Source organism: Nothoprocta perdicaria, unplaced genomic scaffold, assembly GCF_003342845.1.
Source record: "Nothoprocta perdicaria isolate Ctin4 unplaced genomic scaffold, notPer1 scaffold_15, whole genome shotgun sequence".
Lineage (NCBI taxonomy): Eukaryota > Metazoa > Chordata > Aves > Tinamiformes > Tinamidae > Nothoprocta > Nothoprocta perdicaria.
Window position 1 is genome coordinate 3,155,418 of NW_020454649.1, and position 27,986 is coordinate 3,183,403.

At 43.9% G+C, this 27,986-nt stretch overlaps 1 protein-coding gene across 1 annotated transcript in view; it reads left to right on the forward strand.

Annotated features, from left to right (window-relative positions):
* The window catches only part of ABTB2 (ankyrin repeat and BTB domain containing 2), a 104,580-nt gene that overhangs the window by 49,738 nt on the left and 26,856 nt on the right, over window positions 1-27,986 (forward strand). The window contains exons 2-3 of the mRNA XM_026034802.1: window positions 24,647-24,784; window positions 27,123-27,333. Coding sequence (XP_025890587.1) covers window positions 24,647-24,784; window positions 27,123-27,333 — 349 coding nt within the window. The remainder of the gene's footprint in view (window positions 1-24,646; window positions 24,785-27,122; window positions 27,334-27,986) is intronic.

The window sequence follows — 27,986 nt, forward strand, 5'->3', positions numbered from 1 at the left end:
ATGGAAGATATTTGGAAAATTCAGCATGTCTGTCTGTGATGAAGTTGGAGGTGAAACAATGAGGTGATGGAGAAGACAACTGATAGAGCTAAAACAGAATCGAAGTCTCCTCAATCTTAGTTTGGTCTTTAAACCCAATTATCATCTTCGTCTTTGTTTTCAGAATCAAGTGAAGCCAAATTGTTTTCTGCCGGCAGTCAGTACTTGCCTGGTATAATCAGAAAGGCACTATTTTGACTTCAACTTGAAATCTTTCCGTCAGATCTGCCCTGATGGTGATCCGAATCAGCTACCAGAGTTTGTTTTAGTGCTCCAGCGTTTTGCTGTGCAAATCACTACCTGAGGGCAGTCTTACAATCTCATTTCTCACCTCTGACTTTGAACACTTGAACATATTCTTTCTGCTTTCCCACCCCTTCCAGAACAGCCACATTTTTTTCAGTCTTAAATATGACAGATATATGACTATTTATTTTAACTCTTTAATGTGTATAAGCTTGTGCACAAGCTTGTGCACAAATTGCTTTCTCCTGCATATATTTCTTGGGAAAGCAGGTTGCTGTAGAATGAGTTTACTACTAATCTCTTCTAATATTTTTTAATAACTTTTAAATCAAATTACTTGAATATATATGTGCTTCGTCTCTCCATTTGTGTTTGATCTCATCATATAGTTGAGTTGCACAGAATACCTCTTTCACTATTGCTGGGAATGAGCCATGAGAAACAACAACTATAAGAAAGCACATCTTTCACGTAATTGCTTGCAATCAAGTTTGAGGTCCACCTCTATTGCAGAATTTAGCTTTCTGCTTCCTTCTGCATTGTTATCTGCTGACTTGCAGCACTGTGCAGAAGCTCCACAGGGCAGAGGCTTTGGTTCAAGTCTCCGCTTGAACATGTGTTTTGTCCTTTTTCTTTTCCCCCTTCTCACTTGCTCAGACTTTTTGAAACCACGATTACAAACATCAGAGAGCAATTCCTTTGAGCTACACGGATAGTTTGTAGAAGCTAATTATTCTGTGTTAGTGAAGGAGTTGCTTACAATGTCAAATATAGTAGACTTGCAGCAACAAGTCTCTTGTCAAAAGGAAAAACAGTAACCTCTCCCTAGCTCAAGATGAATTATCAGCAGCCCCATCCACCAGCTGGTATGCAGGTGAGAAGCAGAGTAAACCAGTCACAGGAATAGAACTGGGAGTATTGTACAGCAAGGTTCTTCATTTAGAAAAAAAGCTTGTGAAAAGTGGAGACCAAGCTGATGTCCCCAGCCGCACACATGGTTGGTTATGAAGTGCTGGTGCTGTAAGGAAGGCCTCTCTTTTTTTCCTTTTTTCTTTTTTTTTCCCCCCTCACCATTTCCCTTACCAATTCCAGACTCAGTAAAAGTTGAAGTGCAACAGAAGCCAGAATGCTTACTCAAAGGCATCAGTATATATTCTGCCTTGGTTGGGTTGATTCTTGCTTTTCCAGCTACAGTGGGATTTCTACAAATGAAGTTTCATGCTCTCAACTGTATCCATTTGCCCAGAAGGGAATAATGAAATCCAGAACATAGCAAGTCAAAACATTCCTGATTCCAAACCAATCCCCTGAGTCACTTAGTGCGAGAGACACCATTTGAGAGTGAGCTCAGTTCAAAACAAACCTGGAATTCATTACCGATTTGGTCAGATTTAATCTCGTAGGCCTTTTGTTATTCCTTTTTGGGACCCCCTGGTCCCAAAGGTGAAAGTTGTTGCATCTTCCACTGCAGAGAGTGTCCCATGTCAGTGACTCGCAGCCCTGAAAGATGCTTGGCCCAAGACTGGGGAATAGTTAGGTCAGTTGATGGGTCAGTGAGCTCCTTGTGCTTTATTTATTTGTAAAATGAAGGTAATAAACAGTGAAGTATAGGATTTTGAGATTAAATGCACATTTCTTTTTGTTTCTGCGTGCATAACGTGCTGCAGGAAGCAGTTGCGATGTGAAGTGGATACTTTGCTAAGGAAACAGATGCTGAGCCCGTATCAGGTGTCTGCTGTGCACTTCTCAAAGAGTTTGCCCTTGTAAGAGTATAGCTCTTATCACGTAGATCTCAGGTGTTGGTGGCTTCATTGAATAATTAATTATAACTTTATATGGCAAAGAGAGAGACAGAGTAATGCGGTGCTGTGTGTGTTAATGGGGGTAAATGGATCTGTTTACTAGAGATACGTGTCACAGTTCAAATGGTTTTACTCTTTCCACTGGTTTATCATTTCATCCAGGCTCTTCCATTAATTAATTATGTGGTAATTAATCCTAGTTACTGTTCATATATGTGCTCTGTATGGGTAAATTTCTTTCCCAGGTGACTAATGACCAAAGGCTGGTCAACTTGTGTCTGTGCCAAAAGTGAGCCCGATTAAACTACACTTTAATCTTATGGATATTAGTTGCTTCTGTTACTGTGATGCCTTTGTTTCACAGTAACACATCTTTATCTTTACATATATGCTGTACATTGCTTTTCAGTATGTCTTATATAGTTTGGTGGATATAATCTTGGTGAGGAGTGGGTGCTTTGAATGCACCCACATCTCTGTGGACGGGGAGTATCTTTTAAGATACAACCTTTCTTGATCTGGGACAACGGCTAAAATACAAAACGGTTTCACTTGTGAGCAGTAAAACTGTTCATGTTTCCCAGTTGTAACCTAAGGATATTGTTTCACCTCAGGACTCTCCAGCTGCACGGTGGCTGGGAAAGCTCCAGTGAGAGTTTTGCTTTCAGTGCTGAGGAGAGTTTCATGTAGTATTTATTGTGCAGAAGGCAATGTAGGAAGCCTTGTGTTTGCGTTCTGGCCAGTTACTTGACTCTCAGAAAACCTAGTAAATAATAGGTTGGATCTTCCCTCTCTCACCGATTACTCTTTATCCTCCTTCCTTATACTCTTTTATCTACTTGGTATTCTGTACAGAAATGCTTCATGGAGCATTGTTTCAGTCAAATCTCCGACTTTTAAGCGGTTGTTTTAGAAAACCTATAAATTGATTTACTAAAGAATTGTGAATGATCTTATCTTAAACTGTCCTGCTTTCTTGAAAACAGAGGTGCAGGAATTGTAGAGAAAGTTCTTATTTCACAAATCACTTCTAAGGATATCCAGGTTTGGATTGTTTCTATTGCAAGTGCCCCATAGTCCAATTTGGATCTGCTGTAAAAGCCTGGCACGCCTTTGACGAGGTTGCTCAAGGTTTCTTTTCAAGCCTCTCCCCATTTCCTCCTGCCAATACGACCTAGACTCTCAGTCTCTGGCAGATGAGTAAGTGGTTTGCTGGGAAACTCGCTCAGTTTCACCAGAGCTCTTGCGAGCTGTGACGTATAAGCAGGGCAGGGCTGAACACAGGCCATCAAAAGCAAAGGCTGTCTGAGGAATGTGGCAGTAGCTGCCTGCCTAATCCCTCAAAGATGGTAGGTGTGTGCACAGGCTGCTTTATTTATTTATTTCTCCCGCTTAAGAGCGAGGGAGGAGGATTGCCTGGTTTTGAGAGAAAAGAAAATTACATCTTTATCTTGTTCTTGTTTTGTCTGGCCATTCCCAACCAGCATTGCACATTGATATAGTTAGTTCTGTTAAGGTAAGATATTTAAGGGCACCAAAGTTTTAATGTGATGGCAGATAAAGACACGTACTGCATAGCTCTCATCCTGCTCGGGATTTTTGCGAGGTCTTTAACGCCATTAGGAGAGTTGCACAGGTGAGTTGGTGTGTTGTGGGCTGCCCTGTGCCAGGGACAGCATTGGCAGGACATTTAGTAGCCCAGCAGGGCCTTTTGCTGCAGTGGGGAAGGGACCCTGGGTGGGTTAGCTGCATATGGTGATGCCCCATTAAAACACTGTGCAAGCAGGACCATGTTGTATCCCCACCAAGCCAAGGTCCCTTTGGGGCCCTGCTCCTAGCTGTCATACAGCTATTTCTGCAGTTTCAAGGACAAATTGTTTTAGTTTGTCAGAGATTCTCTCTGTAGTGAGAGAAATCCCTAGAATATAGAACATTACAGAAGTGACAGGAAATTAGAACTTGGTTCTTTCAGGGGGTGATGCGGCTTTTCTTTTTCCTTTCTCATTTTCTTTTTTTCTTTCTATCCCAGTTACAGAAGGCTGCTTAGAACTTAGAACTTGCAGTGTATTTTGTGTCCCAGAAAGCTTTCCATGTGAAATGAGCTCTCACAAGCAGCTGTGACAAACACCACAGAAGAAATGACCAAAGAAGGTACTTGGAAATGACAAAAAGAAATGCTTAGAAGTGACCAAAGGAGAGGAGAAGGCAGTGTGTGGGTACAGAAATGTGCAATTCTAGCTGCAACTTTTGGCAGAGCAGCTCAGCTCATTGCTGTCAGCAGGAATTGCTCTTGCCTTTTGCTGATGGCCCCCTACCAGAGGGGAACCCCTTGATGTAGAGATGTTCATCCCATGACTTTCTGAGCACTTGCACTGGCAGAGCACGGTCAGTGCCATGAATCCAACTCCATCCTGTGCCACGAGCTCTCAGAGAGCGAGGCGGCGCTGCTGCGAGGACCGTAACAATTTGGGATTTGTTTGCTCCTGTAGCTTCTGGACATGGCCTTTCCTGTAGGTCTCCCGTGACTCTCGCATGCTCGAAGAGCGCCGGAGGCCCTGGGGAGCTGCTGCACACACACGAACCTTACAGCAGGCTGCCCGCGATAGGGTCGGCATGTGGTTTTGCTTATGGAATGAAGGGGAGCATGCTTTTAAGGAGCATGTTTCCTTTCTGCTTCCCCTCAGCACGCACAGATGTTGTTTCAGAGGAAACTCTGCAGCTGTGCCAGTTTCTAGCTCTTTCCCAAAACCCACTTTGCTGTGTTCCTGTAGGCACTTTTGTAACTCTGAAGGACTCCGCTTACGGCTTCTACAGTGCAAGTTATTCTCTGGGATCGGAGAAAAATAAATGTCATAGAGCAAACTTGTAGCTAGTCACCCAGCTATATTGTGTTTTTGGTCTGTTTTTTATTATACTTGTGGTTTTCACTAAATTTGCTTCAGCTGTGATTTATTTTAATCTTCTGCCCTGGTATTTACTGCTTAAGTTTGCATATTCTTGCACTTTGTTGAGTGTCACCTCTTCGTTTTGCAGAGGTTTGGATTATTTTGAGTTGACATTCAGATCCTTTTCTTTCTCCTGAGTACATGGCACCTGCTGGCCTGTTCTCGGTCACAGGAGGATTGGGCATTTACTCCATGCAGTAAGTACCTGTCAGCGGAGTCCAAAAGCAGCCGAACAGATCTTTACATCTTTGGGTTTTAATTCATTATGTGCAAGTTCTGGGGCAAGTTCTCAGCAGGGAGGCTGTGTGGTGGAGTAAGAGAGAACGTTTTCTCTGTAGTTTTGAATTTCTCCTCAAGAACAGAAGAATTACAGCCACAACAGAGCCCAGGAGCTTATTCATTTTTGTTGGTAAAAGTGTGTGTAGACGGGGGTTTCCGTTTCGTCAGTGCTGTGGGCTTTTCCTAGCGCTCAGCCCATGAACTTAGCACTGGCTGCTTGTGAGATCTGCAGCCTAACACTGCCCGTATTGTTTGGGCAGGAATTTCTCATTGGGTTAACATATGATTCAGAGGCTCGCTGCAATGCCCACTGATGTCATGTGCCTCCTGCTCCCACGCCCACGTAGTTTGCTCAGGATACTCTGCTCGGCTTCTATTTATTTTGCCTCTTTTGTAGTGAAAAAAGGAAGAAAAAATAAAACCCTGGAAGCCTCAGTTGTGGAAAGCAAGCATGGTCAGCTCTGATGAGGCTTGCTGGCCCTCCTCCTCCTCCTCTTTGGGATGTGTGCATGTTAGCAAACCAAACCAAGCACCAAGGTTTGGTGCTTCATCAGAGGGGAGCCAAGTGCCTGGGGTGGGTTATCATCTGCCGCCTCAAACAGGGAGCCAGGTGCCCACCGGGCACCTTAGGGAAGGAGTAATTGGGTCTGAAGTTCCCTATGCTCTAGTCAAAACATGAAGTGCAGGTAACAGATTTCAGGAGAGGTCTCAAGTGTAGAGATGCCAGCCTTGCTATTGGCCTGATTCTTGTTCTCACTAAAATTTCTGGTGGCTTTTCTAAATTGTAACACTGTATAATCACTTAGGCCACTTTATTGTTTGCAAGACTCTGTCCCCAAGCAGAGGAGTGGAGAAGCTAGGAAAAAAAAATGTGACTGGAAAACCACAAAAGCTGGAAAAGAATTCAGTGTGTAAATAACACTTTCCCTCCTGTGTCCAAGAGGGGACTCATAATTCAATTTGATGCAATCTGTCTGGCAGAATACAGCAACTACCTTTTGCTGGGAGAGTTTTTTTATTCCAATTCTTTCAGACAGCACTCTTACCTTGTGGATCACTTTTCAAAAGATGTAGCAGGATTTCCAAAAAAAAATGTTTCACTTGAAATCTCCTATGGTTTAGCTGGTGAAAGATGTGTGAGAATATGATTTGGTTCCTGTGGCCAGCATGAAGCAGGTGTTACCCCAGGAAAGCTGATGTAGCTGGTGTAAAACTCCTTTCCATTGAGTGGTAGTAAGTGGAATGTGTCACTGTGGCACCTACCTGGTTTGTGTACGAGATCTTTGAGGCAAAGCCTCCAAAGTGAAGCACCAGGCAAGAGGGACGAGCATTCACTCGGCTGAGGAGAGGAAGTTTGACATCTCTTAAGTGTTTGCCATGACAGACAGAACAGTAATTGTGTGAAGCTTCAGGAAGTTAGCGCAACAGTTTCATAAAGAGCTCTGATTTTTGCACAATTAGGCATACATTTGGTCTTTTTATGGTGCAGGATAGTAAATGAGCTTTTAAATTGTATTTTCGTACTGGAGCATTGCAAATGTGGAAATGACAGCAAGGGATGTCTCCTTCCCTCTCACTTCCCTTTGCTGCCAGCGGCGTGAGCAACAGCTAATAGATTTCTTTTACAGATAGCTATCTAGACTTCATACGTGGCAGGGTATGCTGGTTACAATGATAGACTGTTAAAACAAATTAATAATAAAAATAGTTCAGACTAGTTTGTGGTGTGATTTATGGATGTTCCAAAACCACTCAGCTGCCATAGTGCAGGGATGATGTTGAATAATAAAATAAACAAAGGCTGTGTCTTTATGAAAAATGGACTGTGCAGCAGCAGCAATTGCTTTCTAGTTGGATGGGAGAGTGTATGAATGTTGAAAAGAGATTAAAGAGGCATTAGGGAGGTGAGCCAAGAGGTTGTGCTATTTAAAAGAGCAGGGAGGGGAAACTCATCCGTTTTGCAGCCTTGCTGTGAGCCTGCCAGTCCTGAGTCATGGCCTGACGAAAGGCTGCAGAGAAGCTGAACTTGACCATTCACTTGCCTTTAAAGAACTGCATGGGAATAGTAAAATAAATCAATAAATAAACATTAGTCCCTTTTGCATGGAAAAATAACCATTTTTCCTTGTCCATTATTGAAAAAGGCCCACGCTCTGCCTGTCACAAACTTGGATGTGATTTAGACATACAGTGCAGGATACCCACAAGGGAATGGATGTGTGGGTCCCAGCTGCGGTGACATCATTAAGCTAAATTTGCAGTTTGCTACATTTTCTGCCTGGTCCTGGGCAGGGAGAAGAAATAACTTTCATTTAAAGATGTCAGCTTAAATCATGAACACGGGGAATGATCAGCGGGCCACATGTGGCAGCTTCGGGATGGATGAGTCGCCCATAAGAGTGAGGTGACAGCAGTGCACATGAGCACAGCTCGTGTGCCAGGCCAGGGTGGGGAAAGGCCTCTTCCTGCCTTAGGAAGGAGTTAAATGGATCACATGCCCCCTGCCAGAAGCCACAAGGATTCATGGCTCACTCTGGCTTTAGGGTAAGGGAGCCTCTCTGGTCCTCTGGGCACCCCCAGGAACCTCTTCTGTGGGATACCTGGGGCCCTTCTTCCAGGAAACTCTCATTTTTTTTCTCCATATTTAACAGGAGTGCTCTGGCTTTCAAAAGTAAGATGCAAATAAAATAGGAAGAGTCTTGGCTCAGAGAGAAATTGTGCTGCAGAAGTTAGCTTTTTGCAGAACATGTTCTCCCATGTCAGACGCTCCTGAAAATGCCAACATTTAATAGAAATGTCTGCATTATTAATTGTCCCTCATTTCATAGATGGGGCTGAGGAGGAAGTAATGCATGGAGAATTGAATCTCCTCCCAGGCAATTCTGAACAGAAGATCAAGCAGGGCAAAAAGCCCCAAAGTCCATTGCCCTGCTCCTGTGTTGCTAACCACATCCTCTGCCACTTACCTTGTGACAGAGCAAGTGCCTCTGACTTGGCTTTTGCTGCAGGACTTGGAGTTTGAAACAAAGTGGAGCTTTGTATAGGGCACAGAGCAAAGATATCTGGTGAAATGGTCGGGGAGTCTTTTAACCTAACCGCAGGGAAGTTTTCTAGTGACATGTTGGCAATAAGAACAATTTCCTAGGCATGATACTGGTGATGCTGCAAGTCACCTGCCTGCTCCTCCATCATGCCTGGCCTTGCCTTTCATCTTCGGCCTTTAAAGGTTGAGAGAACACAGAGAGATTTTAGCCTTAACTGGTGATTTGTTGTGAAATGGCTTCCTTGTTGAGTGTTTCGAAAATGTTTTCTATCAACATCAAAAGATTTCACTTTACGAGGACACAACTGTGCCAATGCTGTTCAGTTTGTGTCCTGACGTGGTGGATCTGGGCTGGCCCTTCCTCTCCTGCGCTTACACTGTGATTCGGTGCAGACCACGGGTTTGGGCTGTGAATACCTGAGACCTTTAGTCCTGCCAGTGCTTTCTGTTGAATAAGGTGATAACTTTTTGCCAAGGCTGTATCTGTTTAGTGCAGGGCTTGTTGCTGGTCATGTCCTCCCCCAGCCCCTCAATATGCTCTGAGGAGAAAAGGCAGATTCATAGAGCAGCCTTGCTTTGAGGCTCATATATGGTTTTACTTTTTATATAACATACTGAGCTAAGACCTTGCCTTCTGTATAAGTGGATCCCAAATTCAGCATTCCCAGCTGTAGGATCTGAGCTTTTTTGTCTGCTGTGTTGCTCTTCCCTCTGCATCCCAGAGTGTGTTGCAGGCATCTCGGAGGCATCGTAAGCGGGAAGCGGTGCCATTAACTGTTCTACAGATGAGAGAACAGGGGGCTAAGCCTTATTCACATGATTTAGTGGCAGACTGGAAATTCAGTATTTTTGCTGCTGGGTCCCCAGAGCTATGTACTAAACCATGTTTTATCCTCCTGTTGCCTTTGTTGCAGCCTACTAATTCTTTTCCCACTATAACCTCTGTTTCAGCATAGCCCTTTGCCTGCTCCGGAATAGTTTTCTTTTGAGAACAGAGAACTTTTTCTTCAAAATCTCTACCCTCCCCCAGGTTGTTATTTTTAATCGTCCCCTGCTGAAAAACTCCACATCAATCTGATCCCAGCTTGTCCTGCAGCCGGAGAAGAGGAGTTTGTATAGGCCCCATCCAGAGCGGAGAATGTCAGCGCCTCTCTGGGTTATTTAAGATACTTCAGCTCTGTAATAAATCTAATGTTGTCATTCTAATGGTACAATAACTTGGATGTAAAAGAAGTCAGCTGGGAGGGTGTATGTGCACTGGAAAAAACATCCAGAGTACTGTGATGGAAAAAGACTTTGGAGGTTGTTGTGGAAAAATCTTGGAAGCTATTAGTCTGGGACATGGGAGCAATGAAGCAAAACAGTGACAGCTTGCTAATAAGGGCATAGAATATGAGAAGTGGCATATTTTGCCCTAGTAATTTGTGTAACACTGGATGGTGGTGGTGTTTCACCTGGAGCCTAATGTCCTACCTTCTCCAGGAACTATATAAACAGGAAAAGGTTATTTGGGTAAATCCTCCAGTTTTCCCACCCTCTTCCCTAGAGTGTGTCTCATTTCTAGAGCACTGGATTTCCTGCCCTGCCAAGTCCTAAGGAATGTTGTGAGGCGAGTGCTTTGATGCCTGTGCCTCTGTTTCTCCTACTGAAACACATAGTTGGGTGATCTTTCCTTTGCATAGGAGGTAGGATGGCCAAAGGGTTGTGTAGGTGCTGAGTGGTACGTTCTGGTCTTCTTTAGGAAGAGCACATGCTAAATTGATCCAAAATATGAAATTGTTTTCCCACAAGCCGAGTTTTAGTTGTATTCATTACATCCTAGAAGAATAGACAGATTTCTTTGGGTTTGTTTTCTCTGTCTATAATTGAGAAAAGTTTCAGGGACCCCTCTTCCTTCCTACCTTGGAAATCCCAATTGAGGAATCCCCATTTGGAAGCAGTTAGTAAAGGTTTCAGTTAGGCCTGAACCTCGTAACTTGCTTTAACTCTATTTGAGGAGAAGCTGATAACAGCTGATAAGTGTCTTGACTGAGGTTTGATAAATAACACTGTGTCTGTATGAGGGGCTCACATAATAGTGTAAAATCCAGTTCTCAGGTTTCAGACTATGTGTGAATTTAGATAAATACACATTTTCCTTCTCAGGAAGGAGGGGAGAGATGATAACAGATCTCAAGTTCACTCTTTTCATTATACAATATTATGGTGGATAAAGTCTGGGTTAAACCCCTTGCAATAAGTGCATTTAGAATTTGTTTGTGGATAAAACATTTGGCAGCATATAGATGAAACACTGGTCTGAGACATCCTGTATTGCTTGACGAAAATTTTCTGTATTATGCTTTCAGCTATTTGCTTGCAAGATTTATATACTGCATATATTAAAATATATACAATATGAAATATGGCACAGTTTAGAGCTAGGGCAGACCTTAGGGATGGTGTGACCAAGCTTTTAAGAGCCAAATCCTTTTCTGGTTTGATGAGATATAGTTCTTACTCAAGTCAATGCATGAGATCACTGAAATCAGTGAAGACCCAACAGCTTCTGAAGGCCTGAAATGCCCTATCCTGTCTGCTTTGGAGTTAGATTTTCCTATCTCGGGATGGCCCTCAGTGTTCACAGGCATGTCTGATTGCTGATCCCTTGGAGGAAGTCTTTGCACTCTGACTAGATTTTTGGTTACTTAACGCAAACATAAGCTCAGATATTAAATGCTTTTGGTTCAATGTTGCATCCTGGAACTTCCCCTAGAGATAAGATATTGATAAGAGATGATTATATGTTTCCAGAATGTCAGCTCTGGTGGGAGATTAATGAGAGATTAGCGGAGCTGTTTAAGAGGATTCACCCCTGTAAGAACTGGATCTTCAGAAGCTGAATCTCATTTCAGGTTGTCTTTCATCAGAACTCTCCAGTACACGAGGGAGAGGGGGTGTGGAGAAGATAGAGGAAATATATTTAAAATCCTTGTTACGTTTGTCTGGAGATGGAAGGCTCACAGAGCTTCTCTATAGACAGGAGGAGCTCTAGGTTTGCACAGTGTGTCATGGAAACCTGTCTTCCCTTTTCCTGACATTTGTACTCTCCAAAGGAATGAAAACAGCATATGAGTGAGGAGAAAATTTTCCCTTTCTTTATCCTCAATTGCAGAACTTCTTGTTTTCTGTTATGTAGCAGTAATGTTTGCACTTCCACGGCTGTAACCCAAGCATTGCAACATGTTTGGAGATAAGCAGTCAGGCAGCACATCTATGTGAGGGATGTAAATGATACTCAGAGATCACATGTTTTACCTTGACTGCATTGGAGTGACAGCCTTTGGGGGTGAATATGACAGACAGCCCATAAAAAGCACGTAACAATTTTAAAGAAGTGTGTTATGTTGTGTTTCTTAAACACAGCACCACATGGAGAATTCCTTACGAAGCATGTTCATACAGATGTATAGCCATGGCACCCTCTCATTGCCCTTAAGTGTAATATAAGGGTAGACTTAAGTGCTGTTTGCTTTTGAGTTGGAAGTGCCTTGCATTCATCTGTCTTAAAGCATGAACCAAGAAATCTCAGTGCTGACTGCAGCATTTTTATAAGGCCCCCGCATTAGTGAGTAGTGGCTGTCAGTTCAGCTGGGGGCCCTGCCTGGGAGAGCCACTGCAGTTTCTGGAAGGAACAGCAAAAGATCATTCCTGTCCTGAGAAGCTGAAGGCCCAAAGAAATAAAGACAACTGAGAGGTAAAGAAAATAAAATAAATGGTTATTGTTCATGGCAGATGGTAAATAGGAGAGAGAGGGCAGGCATCTGCTTGTCTTCAGCAGAGCTAAGAGGAGAACCCAGACCTCCTGCAAAACCCTTTCACCCTGCCCGGTGTACCAAGCCATTTGTTAATTGGAGAGTGATCTAGTCCCAGTTCTCAGGCTATCTAGGCTGATGTAATATTTTGGCTATAATCAGGTGGATCATAACAAATTTTCTGGAACCTTTTTCGCCTCTCTGCTTCTTTTCTTATAAACAACTTGCACTTGGCAATTTCAATCTGTCTCATAATGCCAAAAGTACGGATATTTTTTCTACTAATTTCTACAAGTAAATCTTTGACTTTTTTATCTGAAAGGAAAGAATTAAGTTAAAATGATTATCCTTAGCTTTATAATATTCTATATTTGAATCACCAGTGCATGCATATCAGAAAATCTGTTATTCCTCTAGTATTACGGTATAGTGCATATCAGAAAATCTGTTATTCCTGTAGTATTACGGTATAGTGCATATCAGAAAATCTGTTATTCCTGTAGTATTATGGTATAGTTTCATGGCAGTGTAAACCAAAATAAAGAAGTTGCTGCAGTCTCAGCTTCTTCCCCCAGCTGTGTTCCCGCTGGCTCTGCTAAGCCAGCACTGGCACACGTGTGCCAGTCTGGATGCAGAGACTAATGCAGAGATGTATGGGAGCAGTGGGGCCTGCAGCCTGTTCCTACGCTGATCTCTCTTCGGATCAGTCCTTGGGAAAGGGTGAAAGGGGAGTCTGTCTGCAGCCAAAGGCAGTGGGCTGTGCCAGGGACAGTGCCTTGTGGGGTAAGATGATGGAGAGCAGTCGTTCCAGATTCTGTGCAGAAACCAGGCCAGCTGTGTGAGAAGAGCCCAGCAGTGAAAACCTTGGTTCTAGTGACTCAGGGATCCAGGTGCCTTGCCTAAGACAAAGGGCAGAGGCTCAGGTTGCAGCCACAAACACCGGAGAAACATTGCTACACTCCTTCCTGCTCGCTCTCTCTCTCCTTGATTTATTTATTTTGGACGGGTAAAAAATACCTCTCTTGTTGGAGATGAGAGTAGCAGGGGCAATGGTAGCCGTGGTACTTTGACATGTCTCCAGCCCTCCAAAGGTGCAACTTGTGCCACCTGTCAGTGATACCAGACAATTTTAAACGCTATTTAATATAGCTCTGGAAAATGCATGTTGCCCGAACAGGCCTGACTCCCACTGAAGTCAGCAGGATGGAAGGATCTTCTCTCCTGTGCTCTAGAGATAGTTTGATGGACATGGTAATGACATCTCTCAAGGTGAAATGAAGGAGATTGCTTACACCTGAGTGAGGGACACCGCGAAATACAAATAAAATTATTGTGCAGCTGGAGAGAAGAATTTCTACTGGCTTCACGGAGCACAGATATTTCCACATTAGTTGCTGTCAGCATGGAGACCGCTTGACATTATTAGGTCAAAGAAAGGTGCTAATCCATCACAGAAAATAGCTTGGCACTTGATCTGAATTCATTTATCTCTGCTCTGCACAAACGCTTTGTTCCTTATCCCTCTTTGAATCAGGCCAGCCTAATACATTGGTATCTCAATCATCATTTGGCTCCCGCCGAGATGAAGAGGCAGTGGTCAGGCCTGCGGGGCCTGAAAAGCAGATCAGTGATTTATTAGGACGAAGAGTGCAGGAAGGTGAACAGGATGTAGAAGAAAATAGGTAGGAAGGAGAGCGTAGTGCCTTTCTGTCTGTGTTTGCTTGCTTGTTCTGCCCTGAGGAACTTTAACACAGAAAAACCAAACAAAGTTCTTCAGATTTCAAAGCACGCTATTAGAAGTGTGTTCCTGTGTTCCTTTACCTTCATGTTGCACTACAGTGGCCTTGAAACGAGTTGCCAGGAGCACACATGGAACTGAGCAACTGCTGAGTTAGCCACAATGTGCATCAGATTTCCTCGGCGTTTAGAGGAGCCGTGTCCAAACTCTGTCTCCCACCTCCTTGCTTATTGCTCCTTTTCAGGGATGAGTGTGGGAGAGAAGGATAACATCAGGGTTAAAGAATAGAGAGTGTTAGGAGTTTCAGAAGACGCTTTTTTTTAAAAAAATAATGTATTTAAAAAAATATTTTAGGAGGGTTCCTTGTTGGACTATTTTCCAGTCTCCCATTTCATTTCGTCAGATGTTGCTGACTTTTCTGGTCCTTTCCCTCCATCCTTCTCTCTTATATCTACTCCCAAGCTCCCTAAGTCTTCTTTATGCTCCTTTCCCCAATACTTTTGTGGCTGGATTTGAAGAAAAGTTGGGCCTAAAATTCCGACTCCCAAAGCGTCTATACTGTAGAGGGTCCGAGTTTCACATTGAAGTGCTGTGTCTTTCTTCCATCTTGGTCTTGTTCCATGTCTGTATTTTGAAATTCCTTCAGCTGATCTGCAGTGGGGTCTAGTTCTATCCTTTACCAGCATGTCCTGATTTAATGAAGCAATCTTCATTTGACCTATTTCTTCATGTGCTTGGTGGAAAAATAATTTTTTTAGGGATTCTAAAGGGATTCTAAGTTAGGGGAGTGTTTCCACCTCTGCACCTATTGTGGCTCCTAGGGTTTGTTCTGCTCCATGGCAAATTTTTTAAAAAATAATATTTTTTTTCTTGAAGTTAAAGCTAGGATAGGGTGGTTGCATACAAACAGCTGGATCCAGAGGTGGTTGCTTAGACCTTTGCTTTTCAAGCGCTGCCATGCTGTGCCCCTGTGCTACCCAGCAGAGGTGTCACGCAGCAGCATCACAGCAAGAGAGCAGCAAGCTCTGGCATCAGCAGAGAGCCAACAAAGAAAAACTCGGTTTCATCTCTCAGCCTAATGACTACAGGTCTTTTGTAGGCAAAATTTTATGCTATGATAACTTATTTCAGAGAAGTGTTTCCAGCAATGATATTTTTCCTAAACAAAAAACTTGGCTCTGAAAGACAGCTCTCCATTTCCTACTACGAAGAGCTGTAGGAAGATTCCATGTAATCTTAATCCTCAAAACCCTTATGAGAGAGATTAGAGCTTTTGTACAACACAAGACCCTCCGAATTTTCCAGCAGTGATAGAGATGGGATTCAGCTGCTCTTGTGGCAAAAGCCTAAGAAAGGTCACTTGATTTTTTTTATGGTTAGAGGTGAGGAGGTAGGTTATAACACTTAAAGAAACACTTTTGGCCCTCCTTGTAGAAATTACTGATGCATCGCGACTTTATTTTTGGTTATTTGTCTGTATTTGGAAGGCTGGCTGTCGCCTTGCCAAAGGTGTTGTGACACATCCGTGCACACTTTCAGGAGAATGAGGAATGTTCCTCCTTTTGGGGCCACTGTCAGTGTCCCCCTACGTGCACTGTGCTGTGGAGGAATGTCCTCTTGCCCTAAAACATACCTGCCTTCTACCATAGGGAAGCATAGCTATGATGCACATGTTTAACAAATATTAAAACCTATTTTCCCTGTTTGGAAAAACAAACAAACAAGCCAAACAACAACAAAAAAAGGCAGAATCTTCTTTTTGAAGATTCTAATTTTCATCCTCTAATGCAGATGTCGTGTTAGAAATCTGAGACACATGACAGTGTTTCCAGATTCTTCAAAGAGCTATGCCCATCCTGCCTGAGCACTATAAACAGTGCTGCTATTTATACTTAGGCAGAAAAAGAGGCTGTTCTATAATAAAAATATAGGCGATCTGTTTTTTTTTCTTTAGAGCTATTTAGGGTATTAAAACAATGCTGGGGATCCATTAATCTGAGAGGTTTCCTAACTGAGTATTTGGATCCCAAAGTAAATGTCTATAAATAATACAGTGGCAACAACATCCTTTTGAAAACAAAACTCAAAGAGGTACTGTTTGAAAAGCGAATACTTGCCTAGGGCGGTTATATTTAGAGCCCTAATGCAAGCGCACAAGTTAGGCTTTCTGTACAAAATATAAATGGTTACAAGAAAAACGCTTGGGCTTTCAGATGCATTTGGGACCTAAATAGCATTAAAGCCAAGACAGAGTTGATTATATATGTATATATAGCTTTAAAAATAGTGCAAATCTTTTGTGTTGTTGCTAGTACTAAAGCATACATCTGAAAATTGCCGTTGTTTCTAATTGGTGTTAGGCCTTACAAGGCTGTCTTACAGGGAGAGAACATCCTGTAGGAGGATGAGGTTTCAATGCAGGGCAAGGAGGAAGCAGGTGGATATGGATATGGAGAACGAAGTAGGTGCTGGAAACAAGGCATCATTAAAGAAAGCCAGGCATGAGTGTCAATGGCATGAAGTATGAATGTGGATGGTACAAAGCAGTCCTTTAGTAACACAGACGATGAGGAAGGGGTCAAGGTGGTGCAAAGACAGAAGGCCAAATTCAGCACTTGGTCAATAAGTGGATTTCCTCATTTTCAGTTCCGAGCTTTTCAAAACAATTGGTTATTGTCTGCAGGGTCTCTAGGATGCTTTGATGCAAGGAAACAGATTTACAAAATATTGTTAGTAGTAAAAATATTATTTGCAGTAATGTGACAAAAGCTAGTCTGCCAAACACTTCCAGGAAGGTTTAGTTGAGGAAATGATGTTAAAAGAAGAATAGCTTCTGTTCTGTGGTAGAATTGTTGCTGGTCTTCAGTTCTTTTCAATTATTGCTGGACAGTATATAATGTGTGTAGCTACATATGGATTTTGTTTTCAAGCACAGCCCTTATTTTCAGGGTGGTGAAGGTTTATGCTCGTCCCCAAAGCTTCATCCAGCCAGAGTCACCTGGGCTCCAGGCAGTTCTTGGGCAGCAATGACAGAGCCAGTGATTCATGTGCCATGCATGCAGGTTAGGACCAGCGCGACCAGTTTGCTGGAGCTGTGGTGCAAACATCAGAGATGAGCTCAGCGTGTGAAACCCGTGGTGTCTTCGTCCTGTCGGCTCCCCGGGATACGCCCTCGCCACGCATTGCCTCATCCAGTCCCCACGGCATCCCCACGAGGCTCCAGGCCCTGCTCGCCTTGAGGTCAGGCCGGATGCAACAAGTCAGCTCAGGACTTATGTAGTGTTTTATCCTCTGTTTAGTGGCAGATAAGTATTTTACCCAGCCTAAACCCAAAGCTTCTCCACTGTGCACAACAGGGCTTGTGTTGTTGAGGGCTGATGGAGACAATCCTTGACCTGGGTTAAAAATATATATATATATATATATATATGTGTGTGTATGTGTGTGTGTGTGTGTGTGTCCTTTTGGAGCAATAGTTTGGTTACTGCTGAGTTCTTGTTTGTGCGTGCCTTTGCAAAATGACCATAGAATAAGCAACTATTTGGATATGCTGATGTTTTAAGTCATTAATCAACTCATTTGCAGTCTTGATATATTTAAATAATCATAATTTCTAAAATTTTACTTTAATGGCACGTTTGCAAAAGCCAGGAAGGTCTTAATGGGGAAAGATGTTATTAGGCCTTTTCAAGTCATTGCTGGGCAGGGGGAAGCTCTTCTGAACAATTGCTCTGGAGCAGCCTGAGAAGCACATGGACACCCTGCCTGTCCCGGTGCCACCTGCACACCTCATCTCCAGCTATGTCCACCCCATGCTCCAACTCGGAATAAACACCCTTCCTATCCTGAATGCTCGCTTGACACCAGGAATATATGGAGAGCCATGGGATTATTCTGGAGTAATTGTCACAGATTCCCCATGCAGACCTCCCCTAAGAAAGGGAACCAAGAGGGGCAGAAGATACAAATTTATTATCCTCTTTGTGCTTGGCAAGCGCGCGGATCATGGGATGTATAAATGGGAGAATTGAGCACAAGGAAAGAGAGGTCATTATGGTGGGTACAAAGAATGTAGTCAGAGCACATCTGGAGGACTGGGCATGATTCAAAGACCATATTTCAGGAAGGACAGTGGAACAATAAGGAATGGTTAAGAAGAGGAGGCTTCTGTAGAGGGGCTTTAGCTGGTGCCTGCACTTATGCTGTGGTTCCACTGGTTATTCAAGGGAAGCTGCTTTTACTGTAAAAGTATCCAAGTAGGAGACCTCTAAAAATATCTGAACAAATAGAGAAAGGGATATCAAGTCTGCCTAAGCTTTCTGATATCCCCAGTAACGATCGAAGGAATCGGTGTTTTGGGAAATTCAGTCTTCTATCTAGCATGTTTCTTGTTGTGGTGTTGGGGTTTGGAGTGTGTTTGGTTTTTTTGAGTTTCTATTTATTTTCATAGTTTATGCTTTCTTAGAGTATTTTTTGCTGTGGTTGTCAGAACAACTGTCCTACTACGGTATCCTCACAAAGATCTCTATTATTTCCCTTTCTTAATCCTCTAAGTAAGGTAAAGTATCCCTTCTTTTTATGGTAAGCTCCACTGAGGTGGATTTATACATTATCGTAATAGTGTTTCCTTTCATCTCCGGAATAGCTGTGTTTCGGAGAGCTTTGGGACAGTGGAGAGCTTAAAGGGCTATGCAAATAAAGGATGTACTGTTGCTAAGGGACAAAAAATTTACTATTGACACATACAGGAAATGAGGACACAGCTGAAGTGTTGAGTAGCATGAAGAAGTTGGATGAGAATGAGAAATGAGGCAAGAATGGTGCTTCTGTCAGCCTGCCCTTAATGGCAATGAAGCAATATCCCCATTTTACAGATAAGTGAGCTGGAGCGCTGAGATTGAGTAAGCTGGTTGGGGTTTACACAACTGGTTAAAGGCAGGTCTTTTGCCTGTTGGACCATAGTTCTTTGGCACATGATTCTGGCTTTGTGTTTCTCTCACTATGTTCACGGCATGTTTATGCTGTGCTTCATGAAACATTCTCTCTGTGGCTTTTTTTGATGTAGATATTTATAGCACAATATTTTTTAATGAATATTACTGGATCCTGAAAATAAGAAACATGGAGGGCTCACATTAAAGCATAGGATGAGTCTGGATCCAGGTTAGTGTGAGAAATGGTTCAGTGCTGGGCACCTTCATACAGGTGATGTCTGAGGCCATAGGGATTCTGGACTGGGAGATCTGGAATGTCCGGAGAGGCTGGTACTGATGCTGCACAACTTACCAAGTTGCTTCTCCTCCTTTTGGCTCTGTTTCCCCATTCTTGAAATGGGAAGCGAGGACACTGACCATCTCATAAAAGCACTGGTGCCTCTTACCTTGCAAAATCTACTGCTACTGTTGAAGACAGAATGAGATATGTTTTCTGGAAGTCTTTAAAATACCAGACATGTTCCTTTGAGGTCATGTTGAATTAAGCATTTGGGACCAGGCCAGATTAGTGGTTGTCCAGAAGACCACATGGATATGGAAGCAGGATTAGTGACTCAGTAACTACTGATTTCGTACTAAACGAAAGTCCTGCTACCTTTATAGTCATTTAGAAGCTCGTATGTCCCAACTGAATTGCAATGTAATAGTTATTTTAAATGCTCCCTGCCTACCCCCAATATCCAGTCCAATTTCACCATTTTCATAGCAAAAGTGAAGCAAAGTGTGTTGAGCTTTGGAAGATGTGGTACTAATTCAAGGCATTAGTTCCCTAGGGGTAAGGAGGCATTTAAGGATTTGCAATGGCTGAGAGAAGGCTGTTAAATGTGAATGCAGATATAGGCAACTGTGATTTTTTTTTTTCTCACTCCTGATAGAGACTAACTAAGAGAGATGTACGGCTGCTTTGCTTTATACCAGAAGCATGCTATTTTTCTGTGCACTTTTTCTTAGCACTTATATACTTTGTGAGACAGATTTATGATTGAGAGACAATGTGTAGCATGACTATACTTGATTATAGAGCCTAACATGTTTAGACTTGAGTACATTATATGAGGAACATTGGTTACCTGGGTTTTTTTCCTCTTGCATTCTGTCAGAACGGGCTTGCTATTTTTCAAAAAGTTGGGGGAGAAGCATTTTCCTAGCAGTGTAGCAGCAGATCAGCCTCAGGAACTGGCACCGATTCGAGGTGGTGGCCTGTACTCTGTGTCTGTACTGAGAGGATTGGCAAGAGGCACCCCGCGACATTGTGTGGCCTGGTGGAAAGGGACATGGAGAACAAGGAGAGCCTTGAATGCTCCCTGCCACGAAGAACTGTGGGGCTGTGCGCAAGGTGGCAGCGCCTTGATCTCACTGCCAATTTCCAATGTGGGAACTGCATCCACAATTGCATTGGGTTTTCACGGGGTAGAATATTGGGCCCATTGAAATCGGTGGGATTTGGCCATTCTCTTCAGTGGAGTCAGGTCATCACCATCCGTCTTCAAAGCATCGGGCCTTCGGAATCGCGGCTCAGTGCTTTGGGATCTGCAGTTGTCTGTCTCACCTCTGAAAATGTTTCTTATGGAAATTATCACAAATTAAACAAAGTTGGTTGATGCTGGAGGCCATGACTTTTTTTTGTTTCCTACTATATTTCCCCATAGCAGTTCTGATTTCACATATGTGGCTTTTTACTCTATCAAGGGCTTTTAGAAACAATTTGTCATGTCCAAAGGTAACCCTGGACTTCTTGAGGACTTTATTTTCTGGCTTGTTTTCTCCAAATAGATACTCGTGTCCTATTGTTCTGCTTTGGTATTGTAGTGGTCAGTAATCAATCCCCGGTGTTTTAGGTGTAACTGTAAACAAGAGGGAATCCTGGCGGAGAGAACTCTTTTATTCTGGCCCGAGGGAAGAGTCGATACACATGGTATTTGTACCTAACTCACGGACTTAACTATGTTTATCTAAAAAACCCCTCTAAGTCACTTTTTCTGTCTCAATAGTTAGCTATGTGCACCTTGTTCCTATTTTTTTGTGGTTCTTTGCTTAACCTGTCAGAAATCCAGCTGGGCTGAGATACTAAGCTGCTCATTTTTAAGAGGATGAGGTTAGTGCTCTGGGCCGTTTCTGCGAGGAATCACAGGCAGCAGATTTCAAGTGCTTTTCAGACAAGTCTTCTTGGCTCCCTGCCATGTGTGGTGGCCCCATCTTAACCTCCAGGCACCATGTAAGAGTTTGAAAGTCCTCAAGCAGCTGACACGTTAATCACTGGGAAGTTGTCTCCCAATGTGCAGGATTTAGATTAAAGCAGCTGGGGCTGGCGGGGAGAAAGTAGAGAGAAAATCGTTGCAGCAAGGGAGGGAAAGAGGAGGACTGGTCCTTTAGCCTGAAAGTAACATGCCAGAGCGTGAAGGGAACATGAACTAGATTTTGAAACATTTAAATCCTAAAATTTGTGTAGAAATTTTGGTGTTCTCTTCTGTCTGGGTTTCAGAAGAGCCGTCACCTTCCAGCCAAAGCTCTTGGCGTAACCGCTGTGCTGCTTGAGGCAGAAAGATGTCCAGGGGTGCGAACAGACTTTTGCCCTGGACCCGGCTCAAACTGTGGAAATATTTTCAGTTGCTATTTAAAAGCATCACATTACAGACAACAATTTCAAATTTTTTAGACCAGCAGGATAATTTCAGCTTAAGTAACTGTTTAACTGGAACTTTACCCAGTCATGACTGCTTTTTAAGAGTATTGGCAGCAAATGCCCGTGAACAGGTTTTGTATATTAACTGAATAGCATAAATATGGCTTTTTTTTTCCAGCTGCTATTTCAAAGGCTGTGGAAACAAACTGTTAGCCAGCCAGGGCTTGATCACAGTGCTGCAAATGTGCTTTCAATTGGGCTGCTCCGTGGTGTCACCTCGCCATGGCCCAGAGAGGGCACTTGAGCTAAGCCACATGAAAACGGATGGACCTTACTAATTTCATCTTCACTTGAATCCCCTACCTAAAATCTTACATAATAATACTAAAAGTGACCCAGGTGACAGATACAGGCAGGGATGTGTGGCATGCAACATAACCTCCCTCAAAGTATTTTAAGGACAGTGCTATACATGCCTGAGGGGCCTGCTGCTGCACTGTGATTAGGTGTTGCTGCCCTTTGTTGTTCTGTGGGGGAAAGCACATTCTTGAACTTCAGGAAATAAATGAACAGTTTTAACATGCTTTCAAACAGAAAGAAAGTGTTTGGACGTGAATTGATTTATTTCAATTATAGCTTTGCTTGTTCAGTTAGCCTTAATTAAAACCAGCGTTGCCACAAATGTGAAAATACACAAATGTGAATGTCAAAGAGAAATAGAAGTTTCCCCAACAGTTTATACCTTTGTAACATCTGTTACCTTGAAATGTCCCGGCGTGGGTGGGAGGAGAGCAGACCCCACCACTGGGTGCCTGCTTCCTCGCAGTCTGGTTGCTGTGAGGAGGCGTGTGATTTCTCATTGCCACCTAGGGAAACCTGCGGTGACTCTGTGGGACGCGTTCTGTGTGGAGAGCCCGGCTCCTGCAATCCATGGGAAAATCCCCAGTGACATCACTGAGCTCTGGCACAGGGCCGGGGCCTCAGGAACTTCCTTATTTCTCCCTCATTCATAGGGGATATCCCTCAGCTCTATCAGGACAGATGCAAACATAAATCTTATCCAGTTCTGTCCTGTATGGGCCATTTTTTTCCAAAAGTGATCGAATCAACTGCTTCCTCTTACCAACAACACCTGGCAGACTGCTGAGAAGCTGAGAAAGTGTTGTTTCAGTTGTAAGCCAGTTTACATAATTCTACAGATCTCGACTTATTTTTAGTTCCCTGTTACAAAACAGAACCAACTGAAGCTGACTGGCAAAGGAAACGTGCGCTCCATTTTTTCCCCCTCCCACCTGGTTTATTAATGTAACTGCCAGTTTCTTATTTCACTTATTTCTGTAGAGCTATGTGCCTCCATTTGAAACTTTTGACAATTAGTCTATTTTCATTCTCCCTCTGTAATAAATTCAATCCATATGTGTTAAAACATCCTTCTGTGGCAATAGCATGGCAGAGGAAGCGGCCTGGGCTCTGCATTGGAGGCTGTAGTGTATATAGCAACTCTTCTAGTTTGCATGTATTCCTCCTGGTAGTTCTTCAAGCCTCAGTTTCCTAATTATTCAGCTTACAGAGGGGGTTGGCAGAGTCTTCTCCATTAGCTAACAGTAACGTACAGTGAAGAAGCACAACACGATAAATCATTCTCTTCTCCTCAAAATGTGCAGGAAGTTTTTGATGTAATCCTTGGCTTTGCCACCAAGCAGGATGTGCAGAGGATGTGAAAAGGGTAAGGGAGATCGATTCAGTCTAAAATTTCAAAAGAAAACGTCGAGACAAAGGAACAAAGGTCTTTCCCAGAGTGCTGCCGTTCAGCTGGTGCTTTGGTTTGACAAGAGTTCACAGCACCTCAGTGACAGGAGGTCTGTGCAGCACGAATGGATCATTTCCCCCATCCAGCTTGAGCCGGGATGGGAAGGTAGCGCAGGCCTGAACTGAACTGGCTGCCTGCGTGCTGATGGAGGTTAAAAATAGAAGGAGAGGCTGAGGGTGGGGTTGGAGAGCAGGAAGATGTGGATTCCAGGAGTCCTGGTGGGAATCAGAAAAAAAAAAATCAAGCTTGAGCTGTATTGCTGGGATCAAGCAATAGATTTATAATCAAAAAATATAGTAGCCCCAGCCTTGGTTGCATATCCTTGCTCCCTGTCTGAAAAATATAAGTCATGTAAAGCACGGTCAAGGGGTGACTGTCCCTTTTGATGACAGCTTTCCTGATAACCATGCATCATTTTCCTGAGGTGCCCTCAGTCTTTGCCCCTACCCAGCTCACACAAATGGCCTCTAACCTGCCAGTGATGCAGGGTGGTTGTAAGGGCTGTAAGGAGATGCACCAGGCAAGCAGGGATCCCGGTCACAACCCTCACTACCTGCTTGCACATCTCTGGCACGATTCAGTGACTATGCATTAGTGCTCATGCTTGGGGGAGGAAGGAGGAAAAAAAAAAAAAGAATGATTTGACATGTTCTGAAGAATGGAAGGAGAGGATGCGGTGAATATGTGTGTGCAACATAATTGTCTTTCTAATGTAACTCTGAGTAGGGGGAGTGTCATTTATGGAGGTGAAAATGTAGTCAACCTCAAAACTTGTGGGTGTAGTTTGGCACAGCCAGAGGTTCACACATGCAGAAACCACAGTCTACACATTTGAAACTGCACGCAGGTTCAAAGAATTGGCGTAACCCATGGTCTTATTTTTAGAGCTCCAAAGACTGCAGCTCCTGTTTACCTTTGATGGACTTGAGGTTATCCTTCACCCCTAGAAATCAGGCCCTTATATCTAGCAATCTGCATACAGCTGCTCAACGGCAACCTGCGTGCGCACAGCCAAGTTTTTATGTAAACAGCATCAGAGACTTCACTGAAGCTTTTCATGTAGTTTTATCTCGAGTGTAATTTGTTTCTAGTTTTTACAGGCTGTTGAAACAACCAGCGTTGCTCCCTAGGAGCCGGTTGCCCGGCTTCACTCATTCCAATGGCACTCGCAGCACTGTTGGATTTTGCCTGAGCCCTTCTGGAGAGCGCGAGCCTGGTGCCCGATGCAGGAGCCGGCGCTGGGATGGCCTCTCCATCGGGAGCCTTGCTCTTAGGGAGCCGTGCTTGGCGCTCCTGGCCTGGTGACAGCGGTGCTCTGTGCTCTCCTCCGCAGGTGTGCTCTCGCTGCCCGCCTCCTTCAGCCCCTACAACGACTGCGGCGACGGGCGCGCGGACGCCTACGCGCAGCTGGAGCTCCGCACCCTCGAGCAGTCCCTCCTGGCCACGTGCGTCGGCAGCATCTCCGAGCTGAGTGAGTGGGGCTGTTGCTGGGCCTGGGGCTCTTCCCGATGAGCACGGGAGCTGGTCCCGCTGCTCCTGAGGGCAGTGGGAGTGTTGCCCGTGCTCACACCATGAGTAGTATTTGGCCAGCGTTGTGCAAGATTTGATTGTCTTGTGGTATTGCTTCTGAAAATCAAGTTGTTTCGTTGCTTTGATTCATCTCAGAGATCTATAAGGTGAGGTTTCTCCAGCCTCCCTCTGGTAGAGGAAGACGGATGCTTCTGCCTAGGTACCTGTGGAGATTTTCTGTGCTGCAATGGAACAGGCAGGGACACCTCCCCTGGGCTGCTAAAAGGCTCCTCTTGTAGCCGTTCTGCAGCAGGATCCTCAAGAGAAAGCTCTTTGGTTACTTAACAGCAACTGGAGAAAAAATATCTGACAGCAGCTCAACAACAAAAAAATTTGTTAATGTTTCTTTTTTAATGCTGACCAAATAAAACACTCTAGTCCTAGGCTAGTTATAAAGCTCCTTTAAGGTAAACACAAATGATTTGTGTTTTCCTGGTCCACTTCATCCTTGCAGCATTGCTGCTGGCATTACTCTGCCATCTGAATGCTAATGAACATGGGGGCCCGCAAGGAGTTTGTGAGTTTTGCCATTTATTTTGCAACCTGCCCTAATTTGAGGTTTTCAAAATCCTCCAACACACCTCTATTTATCCTGGAACACAAGAGAACGTTTGTAGTATGGGCCTGTGATTGAATACAGCTTCCTCTCTCTCTTCCCAGTCCCTGCTTTGGCTCTGCTTCTGGTCATTACATCTAGTGAATAGGTTTCCTGATACAGTTGCCTACTGATTGATTTATTTATTTATTTGAAACGTTACAGCGTATTGCCAAAAAAATAGAGTGAGTGAGTGTACGAGGGAGAAGGAAATTTATTCTGTGCTGGAAATTTAAATTCCAGATGCATGTCTTCTATAATCATGCAAGCTTCTGTATAGGTACCCACGCCACAGATTCTTGTAATACAATTCGGGGATTTTAGGGAAAGATTTGGGAGCTAATGAGGTAGAAAGGCAGGGACATTAGAAGGTTTTTGCATTCCCAAGTGGGTCCTTAAGCTGAATTTACTATACAGTAAGTGGTGTGGCTTTATGTTGCAAACTGAAATTTTCACACTCCAGCTATCTGAACCACTAATGACATTTCAGTGTTTAGATGTACAGTAGCTTTGTAGGGGTTTCTGATTAACCTGTGTAACACTAGTACCCCATGGATTCAGCTGGAGATTGCCGATTGCCTGTCTCTTGCCGTTAGCCATACATGGACAGACAGCTTTTCAGAGGGAGGTGGAAATAATTCATATTTCATATGGTAAGTTCAGGGCACTCTCTCAGGAACCCGTTTGGAGATGGGGGTGACTATTTCAGTCCCATCCTTTCCCAGTATTGTGGCTGTGGGACACAATGGAGCAAGGTTTCCTGTGAGACTTTCAGGGGGCTGCAGCACATAAAGCAACAGAGGATTCTCCCAAGGAAAAAACAGACCCCGGCTATGTATAGCAACCTATAACAGTCATCCACAGCAGCAGGATGGCAGTCACACTGCTTAAAGATGTCGACTCTGCTGCCTTTACTGCAAAGCTCCTGTAGGGTTTATGATGCACCACAATAAAAGGAGAGCAAACAGGGTGTTCCCAGAGCAAGTCCTTACACAAACGTCAGCCCTATGTGACTAAGGACTCCCTGCATAGCAGCTGCCTTGTAGTCATTGCAGCTTTGAGGTCCTTTCCTCGGAGAAATCGTGTAACACGGGCCTCCTCCCTTCCCTAAGCCCACAGGTACTCGGGCACAGAGGCTGGAGTTCAAAGCCCACAAGCACTGAGCAGCTCAGAAGCCCGTGGACTGGGAATCCTTTAAGGCCCCACCAGGTTTTTGGTGCCACTTGTTTTGCATTGCGTACACTATGCTCCCTGTACAGGCCACCACCGCTTTATAAAGCTCTCAGCAGTTCTTTTGAGGCAGACAAGAAACTGGTAGTACACGATTGAAAAGAGGAGAAAGAGGATATTAAAACAGAATGGAGACAACACTCGTAAATCTACAATTATGGTAGCATGGTGATTGAGAGATGTTTAGTTCTGTGTTTTCCAACTCATAGTTTGTCATTTGAAAGAAAGTTAAATTTCCTTTATAACAGCCTGCAAAAAGGCAACTTGAGGGCAGCAGTTGGCTTAGTGGAGGATAAAGGATATTTGCACACACAGGGCAGTTCTCTGAGCTGTCAGATAATTTACTTTTAAGTATGCTTTCCAGTTCAATATCGTGGATGGATGGTCACAGGATGCTGTTGCCCTCCTCCTGCAGGTGATCTGGTATCGCGAGCGATGCACCACATGCAGTGCCTGAACACCCTGCGCCCGGGCATGAGCCCCGTCCGGCAAGCCCGGCAGCAGCAGCCCATCTCCTGGTCTCCCGACGCGCTCCACACCCTCTACTACTTCCTACGCTGTCCGCAGATGGAATCCATGGAGAACCCCAACCTTGACCCGCCGAGAATGACCCTGAATAATGAACGGTATGTTGCTTGGTCAACTGCTAGTACTCGGAAAGCTGTGCTGAGAAGGTCTCATTCTGTGGAGTAACTGTGTGTGCATGAGCATCTTGGGCAGTTTTGCAGGATGCTACCCATAAGACATCAGTTATTCCTGCAGCCAGGCCAGATTATGTTGTCAGCCTCGCCAAGTTTATGAAGCCTTGGAACTGGAACAGGAAAGTGAGCTGTTTTTTCATGCAGTCTTTCCGAGCGAGGCATATACTGTCTATTGCCAACAAGGCTCATCTAGAGAGGCTGCCAAAAGCACATGTGGTTACCTGAAGCAGTAGAGACCTTACCAGAGAAAATGCTACCTTCTGAATAGCACCAATTAATGATTGCCATCATCATTCTTGGTACGAGGCATGTCATTTTCTCCGGAGAATTTTAAAGGAATTTACAACCATTCTTCTTAAGGATTACTTCAGTTGATGTTATATGTCTGGTATATAAAGAGATTTGTATGCGAAGCCAACAACTAAATAGAATATGCAGTGGGTCACCCTACCTGCTGCCAGCGTCATACCTGACTCTCAAAGTAGGGCCATTATTAGAACTCATCGGAAACTTTCTAGCAGGGTATTACTTTTTTGTTAGAAACCTCCCCAGTTTCCTTCCTGCCCAGCTCCTTGGCA